Below are 10,012 nucleotides of genomic sequence, written 5' to 3' on the forward strand. Positions count from 1 at the left end.
TGCCTATACAAAAAAAATCCTTCCAGTAGCACCTTAGAGACCAACTAAGTTTGTCATCGGTATGAGCTTCCGTGTGCATGCACACTTCTTCAGATATTTCTTCGATTTCTTCAGTTGCCTATGTCACCAACAGAGATATTTGTTGTTGTTTAGTCGTTTAGTCGTGTCTGACTCTTCGTGACCCCACGGACCATAGCACGCCAGGCACTCCTGTCTTGCACTGCCTCCCGCAGTTTGGTCAAACTCATGTTCGTAGCTTCGAGAACACTGTCCAGCCATCTTGTCCTCTGTCGTCCCCTTCTCCTACCGTAGTGCCCTCAATCTTTCCCAACATCAGGGTCTTTTCCAAGGATTCTTCTCTTCTCATGAGGTGGCCAAAGTATTGGAGCCTCAGCTTCACGATCTGTCCTTCCAGGGAGCACTCAGGGCTGATTTCCTTCAGAATGGATAGGTTTGATCTTCTTGCAGTCCATGGGACTCTCAAGAGTCTCCTCCAGCACCATAATTCAAAAGCATCAATTCTTCGGCGATCAGCCTTCTTTATGGTCCAGCTCTCACTTCCATACATCACTACTGGGAAAACCATAGCTTTAACTATACGAACCTTTGTCGGCAAGGTGATGTCTCTGCTTTTTAAGATGCTGTCTAGGTTTGTCATTGCTTTTCTCCCAAGAAGCAGGCGTCTTTTAATTTCGTGACTGCTGTCACCATCTGCAGTGATCAAGGAGCCCAAGAAAGTAAAATCTCTCACTGCCTCCATTTCTTCCCCTTCTATTTGCCAGGAGGTGATGGGACCAGTGGCCATGATCTTGGTTTTTTTGATGTTGAGCTTCAGACCATATTTTGCGCTCTCCTCTTTCACCCTCATTAAAAGGTTCTTTAATTCCTCTTCGCTTTCTGCCATCAAGGTTGTGTCATCTGCATATCTGAGGTTGTTGATATTTCTTCCGGCAATCTTAATTCCGGCTTGGGATTCATCTAGTCCAGCCTTTCGCATGATGAATTCTGCATATAAGTTAAATAAGCAGGGAGACAATATACAACCTTGTCGTACTCCTTTCCCAATTTTGAACCAATCAGTTGTTCCATATCCAGTTCTAACTGTAGCTTCTTGTCCCACATAGAGATTTCTCAGGAGACAGATGAGGTGATCAGACACTCCCATTTCTTTAAGAACTTGCCATAGTTTGCTGTGGTCGACACAGTCAAAGGCTTTTGCATAGTCAATGAAGCAGAAGTAGACGTTTTTCTGGAACTCTCTAGCTTTCTCCATAATCCAGCGCATGTTTGCTATTTGGTCTCTGGTTCCTCTGCCCTTTCGAAATCCAGCTTGCACTTCTGGGAGTTCTTGGTCCACATACTGCCTAAGCCTGCCTTGTAGAATTTTAAGCATAACCTTGCTAGCGTGTGAAATGAGCGCAATTGTGCGGTAGTTGGAGCATTCTTTGGCACTGCCCTTCTTTGGAATTGGGATGTAGACTGATCTTCTCCAATCCTCTGGCCATTGCTGAGTTTTCCAAACTTGCTGGCATATTGGGTGTAGCACCTTAACAGCATCATCTTTTAAAATTTTAAATAGTTCAGCTGGAATATCATCACTTCCACTGGCCTTGTTATTAGCAGTGCTTTCTAAGGCCCATTTGACTTCACTCTCCAAGATGTCTGGCTCAAGGTCAGCAACCACACTACCTGGGGTGTACGAGACCTCCATATCTTTCTGGTATAATTCCTCTGTGTATTCTTGCCACCTCTTCTTGATGTCTTCTGCTTCTGTTAGGTCCTTACCACTTTTGTCCTTGATTATGGTAATCTTTGTACGAAATGTTCCTTTCATATCTCCAATTTTCTTGAACAGATCTCTGGTTTTCCCCATTCTATTGTTTTCCTCTATTTCTTTGCATTGCTCATTTAAGAAGACCCTCTTGTCTCTCCTTGCTGTTTTTTGGAAATCTGCATTCAGTTTCCTGTATCTTTCCCTATCTCCCTTGCATTTTGCTTGCCTCCTCTCCTCCGCTATTTGTAAGGCCTCGTTGGATAGCCATTTTGCTTTCTTGCATTTCCTTTTCCTTGGGATGGTTTTCGTTGCTGCCTCCTGTATAATGTTACGAGCCTCCATCCATAGTTCTTCAGGCACTCTGTCCACCAAATCTAAATCCTTAAACCTGTTCCTCACTTCCACTGTGTATTCATAAGGGATTTGATTCAGATTGTATCTTACTGGTCCAGTGGTTTTTCCTACTTTCTTCAGTTTAAGCTGGAATTTTGCTATAAGAAGCTGATGATCTGAGTTACAGTCAGCTCCAGGTCTTGTTTTTGCTGACTGTATAGAGCTTCTCCATCTTTGGCTGCAGAGAATATAATCAATCTGATTTCGATGCTGCCCATTTGGTGATATCCATGTGTAGAGTCGTCTCTTGTGTTGTTGGAAGAGAGTGTTTGTGATGACCAGCTTGTTCTCTTGACAGAACTCTATTAGCCTTTGCCCTGCTTCATTTTGAACTCCAAGGCCAAACTTGCCAGTTGTTCCTTTTATCTCTTGATTCCCTACTTTAGCATTCCAATCCCCTGTAATGAGAAGAACATCCTTCTTTGGTGTCATTTCTAGAAGGTGTTGTAGGTCTTCATAGAATTGGTCAATTTCACTTTCTTCAGCACTGGTAGTTGGTGCATAAACTTGGATTACTGTGATGTTAAAAGGTCTGCCTTGGATTCGTATCGAGATCATTCTGTCATTTTTGAGATTGCATCCCATTACAGCTTTTGCCACTCTTTTGTTGACTATGAGGGCCACTCCATTTCTTCTACAGGATTCTTGCCCACAGTAGTAGATATGATAGTCACCCGAACTGAATTCGCCCATTCCCTTCCATTTTAGTTCACTGATGCCCAGGATGTCGATATTTATTCTTGTCATCTCATTTTTGACCACATCCAGCTTACCTCCACTCATGGTTCTTACATTCCAGGTTCCTATGCAATATTTTTCTTTACAGCATCGGACTTTCCTTTCGCTTCCAGGCATATCCGCAACTGAGCGTCCTTTCGGCTTTGGCCCAGCCGCTTCATCAGCTCTGAATCTACTTGTACTTGTCCTCCGCTCTTCCTCAGTAGCATGTTGGACGCCTTCCGACCTGAGGGGCTCATCTTCCAGCGTCATAACTTTTATATGCCTGTTGTCTTTGTCCATGGAGTTTTCTTGGCAGGGATACTGGAGTGGCTTGCCAGTTCCTTCTCCAGGTGGATCACGTTTAGTCAAAACTCTCCACTATGACCTGTCCATCTTGGGTGGCCCTGCATGGCATAGCTCATAGCTTCTCTGAGTTATTCAAGCCCCTTCGCCACGACAAGGCATTGATCCATGAAGGGGCAACAGAGATATAGCACCTTGAAAAAGAATCTGCCACCTTTCCCCTGCTCCCTAAATGTAAAGACTGATTGGGAAAGCCATCAGTTGGCATCGTTTTAACTGGGCAATATATGACTGCAAGCCAAACCATAAAAACATCCTTGGTTTACTTTGGGCAGCAAGTGGGGCAGCGGTGGCCCTTCAGGTGTTGGAGGAGTACAGTTCCCATCACTCCTAGCCAGCGGCCATGCTGGCTGAGGCTGACAGGAGCTGAAGTCCAACAACATGTGTGCGGCCATAGATTCCCCACAGCTCATTTAGCAGGAAATGGTAGTTCAGGAGCAAAGCCAGGAATCACTGCCGCCCTCCTAGAGAAGGCAGTCCTTTGGTCCATTTAGCTCAGGCATAGGCAAACTCCGGCCCTCCAGATGTTTGGGACTACAATTCCCATCATCCCTGACCACTGGTCCTGTTAGCTAGGGATGGTGGGAGTTGTAGTCCCAAACGTCTGGAGGGCCGGAGTTTGCCTATGCCTGATTTAGCTCAATATTGTTGACACTGGCTCTCCAGGGTTTCTGGCAGGGGGCATTAAATGTAAGAAACACAAACAGAATAATTGCATTTTAGCTTGAAATATAGGTAAAGTTAATTTCAGTGACAGCTCACGAAGCTGTGTTAATCATGCACAAGAGCCCTTACATTGGTAAGTGAATTAAGGCCTGTAGTGGGATTATGCCCTCAAGTCAATCTACCATGTAAATGCAGTGTGAAAACATCACGTAAGTTTTCCTCATATTATTTTTGGAAACTGTAAAGACTTGGGAGCTGTGGCGTCGTTTTCCTTAACATAATTAAGACTCTTTCTTATAACTAGTTACCTGTAATAAATTGCATTTCATGAAATGTTTTGGCCATTATGTTTACTAAGTTTTGCAGCTGGTGATGGGCTCGTCACTTTGATGAGGATAAATAAGATTGGTTCCCCAGTTCATTTGAAGAGGTCTCTGCTGTTGTAGGTTAAGGCTAGTGGAAGAAATGGGGGAGAATGGGTTATTATGGCTTTTCATGGCCAAATGAGGGTCACATACCCCATACTGAGTGATTATGGCATTAGCCAGCCCAGCCATCATGTCCAGGCCGTGTTGGCGGGGCATCTGTTATTACTATCAAAGATCCCTCTGCCTAGCTGACAATCAGGGAAATCTATTGCTTGCAGTAGGGATGCACTGACTACCCTTTTGCATTTAATGTGAGGTTACTGAGCAGCCTTCAAGGAGAAATTATCTCTGTGTTTGCATCATTTCTCAGAGCAGGCAAATGATCCTGTGTGCTTAGTACTCTTCGCAGCAGAGGGGGGTAATTTTGGTTGTGTGTTGTTTTTTTCATTAATGCAAAATCTGCTGGTGGATTTAGAGTTTACTCTCTTTCTAACACTTTGCTGTTCTTTTTCCAAACCAGGTGTAGACTACCTGATAGCAGGACAGGAAGACACACGGACTAACAAACTTCTCGTGAACATGAACAGCCTGGTGAAGCCCTGGAAAGCTCACTGGGGGAAACTAGTCGCAGACATGCTTCGAACTGGATGCAAATAGTACCTTCTTTCAAAGCAAAAGCCACAGACTTTACATATGTTAGTAATATTGCAGTGAAAGGCCTAAGTAGTTCTCTTGTTGTCTATCAGAACATTCCTAGCTAAGGGGAATTTAAAAACAGAATCTCTCTCCTCACCCCCGTCAAATTTTGTGTTTTAGGCAGGAATCTTGTGCCTTGAGTTCTTTCTCCCAAGAATCAAAGGACAACGACAAACAATCCCAGCCCACACAGACTTGGAAACCTCAACCCTTAACTTTGTTTGCCTAGGAATCACAACTTATAGCTTGCCCACATCGTTTATCTGGAACTAAGCCCCACCACCACAGTCAGTGTCAAGATTACAAAATGCATCGCACGTTGATGCTTTCAAGTTCCATCCTGATACTACTAACGCATAAACTTATAGCTGCTTCACTAAAGCATTTGTTTCGGGGTGGGTGGGTTGCTTTTTTGAAGCAGCCATAAAAGATGAGCAAACAACTTTGTCGAGCTTTGGAGCAACAACATGCTCAACAGTTGGCCTGTCACATGACTCCTGCTTTATTCGGCAATCTTTTCAGCTGACTAAGCAAGCTACAGTTAAAATAATATACGCAGCCTTTGGGGGTCCTTAAAGAGTGTGTACGTGCGCCCTCGGCATTTGCAATGGGATGGAAAGATTCTGTAGATTTATGTTGTCTGTGTCCGAACTTTGCCACCAGAGAAGCCATCAGGCAGAGCCTGTGAGATGGTAGAAGAGGCTAAACGCCTTCCCAGGACTTAGCCCCCCCGGGGGATTCTGGGAAGTGTGTGCACTGCATACGGGGGGCATGGCTGGGGTCTGATCCTGCAGGCAGGACTCTCAATGGACTTCACCTTCGTTCTTTCACAGAGCTTCCGGGGAAAGTGATTCGTGGGGGGAGTTGGATTAGAGATTACAAGGACTGATGAGTGGCGTGGGGAGAGTTGGATTAACATCATTTGCCTTCTCTAGGGCTCTGTTCTCTCAATACGTGCACCAAATCAACAATAGTTCTGGCTTTAACTTTGAACCCACCTGCTCCCATCAAAGGTCTTCTCCCACCGGCATCCATTGCACCACACAAATTTCAGGAGGATTGCTGCTAAGAAGGACTTGTGCAGCACCGATGATTCCTTTGTGAGGGAAGAATGCAGCACCGGCCCACAGTTTCTGCATACAAGTAGTGAAAGAAGTCCTGGAAGTTGACTTGGTTTAGCGTTGGTAGATTCACCAAACCACCACAGAAGAGGTTGCAGTACAGCTAGTGAGACATACTGATATGCATGCCACATTCAAGGAAACATCGGCTACCTCTGGGAACAGCCATGTGGTTATTCTGGCATGCTCTTTCCAAGATAATATTTGAGTCTCAAGTGCAGTCCTGCTAATATTTCATGTAAAAAACTGTCATAGCTGCCACCAACTTGCCTGCTTTCCTGTGGCATTTACGTTCCGTTTAAGAGTAGGGCTGCTGCTCCAGAGAAGCAGACACGGAGCAATGGATTCAAGCTACAAGATAGAAGATTCCACCTAAACATTAGGAAGAACTTCCCGACAGTAAGAGCTGTTCGAGAGTGGAAATTTGCTGCCAAGGAGTGTGGAGGAGTCTCCTTCTTTGGAGGTCTTTGAGCAGAGGCTTGACAGCCATATGTCAAGAATGCTTTGATGGTGTTTCCTGCTTGGCAGGGGGTTGGACCGGATGGCCCTTGTGGTCTCTTCCAACTCTATGATTCTATGATTCTAGGGCTTCTCAAAGAGCTCTCTTCTCTAATATGAAAGATGGTCAACTAGTGATGTTGGTATTCTCTATTTTCTGTTGGTTGGTTCAAAGAGAATGGCACCATGAAAATGCTTAAGTGTTGGCCTTTAAGAAACACAATACCTTGTCTTATTGATCTTGCCTTGTTTTACTGATTTAGCTGCGATTCCTGCATTACAGAGGATTGGACTACAACTCTACAATTCTGATTTTACGATTCCTGAAGAGTTGAGGCACTTGTGAGCAGGCACACAAGTAACTACATCTTGCATCGTCTGTAAGGCTGGCAGGTAGCATTCAGCGTTCTGGCTAGTCAAGGCACACAGAAATCTGCACAAAGATACAAAGGCTACCTTTGCTTGCCACACTGAACCATGGTTTAGCATGTGTGTGAGTCCCTCCTCTTCCTGGCAGATTGAAAGCTTCTGCTTCTGACTAACCACAGTTTACTGTGCCATCTGTTCCTGTGGCTAATCACAAATATGCTAAGTTTAAACAAGCCCGCTGCAGTAACTATGGTTTAAAGTTGCCTTCTTTGAAACTAACAAGAGCTCATGCCAGTCCAAATGAAATGGCAAACCATAGGCTAAGCAAAAGCTTTCAAACTACTCCTGGCTCATGAGATGAGGAGGGACACAGGCTTATCTCGCTGCAGCTCTGTCCTGCTTGCTCATGTCACTCTAAATCACAGGCTTGTGTAAAGTGCAGCTTTCACCAGACCTGCCACCCCTCGAATCAGGTAGCCAGTTACAGCTAACAGGACAGGTTTGTCCATTGGAAGAGGCTCAAGATGCTCACAAAAATATACTGTATACACAACCATCCAGATTTGCTGCAGTTGTTTTCTTCTGCAGCTTGAGAGCTCTGCACCACCACCACGGCTGACAATCCTATCGGCCTGTGAAGGACACACTAGTTGTGCTTTCTCCCCCATATCTACTTTTTAGTTTGCAAATCACTGCATGAACAAGTTTTTAACATCTTGCAAAACCTCTCAGGCCCATCAGTTCTCTATACAGCTAGCTTCTATTGCAATATGCCAAACCTTTTTGCCTGGGGTCAGTCTTGCAGAGAAATTGCTAAGTCCATACACAAAAACTGAGTGTACTTCATTGAGCTTGAAATGGTGTTGTCTACAGAAGCCACATCTGGAGCACGAAACTTGGGTCACACAGGGCAGTCCATTGAAAAGAAATTCCAAGGCAAGGAGACTAGTATTCCTTAGCATTTACAAAGATGTAATATTGACCAGACTGGCTTAACTGAAGGCTTCCATTTGAAGTCAGGCATCCATTAGGGACACATTTTCATCAATTGTAATGGGAGAATAGAAGATGCGTTGCTCAGATATTACTTGTCCTAAAGATTGTGAAGTTTGTTTTGAATGCCACTCAGCTGCAGGAGAAATGGAAATCTAACTTCACTTAAACACGTGGAAAGGTTATCTGTAGGTTATGGGAAACACTGTCCGATGTGAAAAAATGCTCGTACTTAACCACAGGCCAAGGCCTTCTTCATACAATTGTTCTTTTATTTAGGCTCCGGTATGCATTTCAGGTAATCTATGAGTAGAAGCCATTACTTCTAGTTGCTCACAGTTTTCATTAAAGTGCTAAAGTCAAACTGGATACAGTATTGTAAACTACATTTATATTATATTGTCTAAATGTAACACTGACTCCTTCATATTTTGTTATGACAAGAAGCATTCAGTGATGTAAAAAGGCTGGCTAAATATTGCTATAGCTCATCCATATAAAAGATGAATGTAGATCTGCTTTTGTACCTGCAGTTTTGTGGGTACCAAAAAAAGGTGCATGGGCAAATAATACAAAAGGCTCAAAATCCCTTGACTTACATGGAGTGACAAAAATGAGTTTATTAACTGGACAGGAGAAATGATGGCAGGAGGATTGGGGGAAGGTAAAGTTATGTTCTTAGAGCAGCCTTTCTCACACTTGGGTTCCCAGGTGTTTTTGAACTATAGCTCCCATCATCCCTAGCTAGCAGGACCAATGGTCAGGGATTATGGGAGCTGTAGTCCAACAACATCTGGGGACCCATAGTTGAGAAAGGCTGTTCTGGAACTCGGATAGCCAATGGGGGCCCCCTCCAGGTGCTCTTGAACTACAACTCCCATCCTTGACCATTGGCTTTGCCGCATGGGGCTGATGGGAGCTGGAGTCCAGCAACAGCTGGAGGCTGCCACCTTGGTGGTCCCTGTTTTAAGAGGCAAGAACCAGAGAGGAATGGGGGTCTTAATGGAATGCCCTAAACTGGGCAATTTCACAACAGGCCCATGCACCACATTTTTGGACTTCTATTCACTTTATAAAAGCAAACCTGCAATATGCATATTGTTTCACGTGCTTGTGAACTGGAATTATGTCGATTTCTGTTCTCGCAGCACAGAACGGGGAACAAAACACATAGACCGGACATGTTAGCTACTGCTCTGTTGGTTACACATGCCCCACCCAAATAAATACTACTGCTGCTTACTAAACGCTGAAAATGAAGTTCTGAAAGGTAAATACTGTACTTTAAAATTACTGAAGAATCCTGTTCCTTCTCACTCCTCCCTGCTCATGCTAGACAGGTTCTAAAATGGGGGACAATATTTTCATATGTAAATCTGTGGCTGCCTTGAGGCCTTACAGGAGCAGCAAGAGAGCCATTTCCTATGGTGGCCCTTGGGTCCTATGGTGTTCAAAGACTAGCAGGACTGTTGTGGGATGACCACACAAAGAAGCATCTCCCAGGCTCTTGCAAAAGGCACGATACTACCCAGATTCTGTAAACACTGTTACATATAATAAATCATTTTCAAAATGAGAAAGAAAGAAAGAAAGAAAGAAAGAAAGAAAGAAAGAAAGAAAGAAAGAAAGAAAGAAAGAAAGAAAGAAAGAAAGAAAAGTCATGAGAAAGGAGATGTGGAAATACAAAGGCTGGCAATTTGTTTGCCCTTAATACCCAGTCAGCTGAGTTTCCTTTTCAGAAATGACAGATTCAGGTAAACCCCACTCTTAACAAGTGCCCCATATTTTATCTGATCACTCGAGGCTCCATCTCTTTGGGCCAACGGCTTAGGCGCCAAGGTTTTATCACTTCTGCACTTTTGGCACCTGTTTTGTTGCCTACTCTGTATGCAGACTGAGAGGCCTTTTCATGCTCTTTTTTTCTCTTTAAAAAGAGTAGAATGCGCTTTCAAAATGCCTGCTATCCATCCCAGGAGTGAGCTGCTGACAGAGAGCTGGTACTTCCACTCCACTTCGTTAAATGAAAAGTGAATGATTTCTATCAGGCGGCA

At 44.1% G+C, this 10,012-nt stretch overlaps 1 protein-coding gene across 1 annotated transcript in view; it reads left to right on the top strand.

Moving 5' to 3' along the window:
- LOC118080763 (netrin-4-like) overlaps positions 1–8,561 on the top strand; it is a 67,675-nt gene extending 59,114 nt beyond the window's left edge. The window contains exon 10 of the mRNA XM_035106497.3: positions 4,805–8,561. Coding sequence (XP_034962388.1) covers positions 4,805–4,941 — 137 coding nt within the window. The 3' untranslated portion in view covers positions 4,942–8,561. The remainder of the gene's footprint in view (positions 1–4,804) is intronic.
- Positions 8,562–10,012: the final 1,451 nt, after the last annotated feature.

The sequence above is a fragment of the Zootoca vivipara genome, chromosome 2 (assembly GCF_965207765.1).
Source record: "Zootoca vivipara chromosome 2, rZooViv2.hap1.1, whole genome shotgun sequence".
NCBI classification, from domain to species: Eukaryota; Metazoa; Chordata; class Lepidosauria; order Squamata; family Lacertidae; genus Zootoca; species Zootoca vivipara.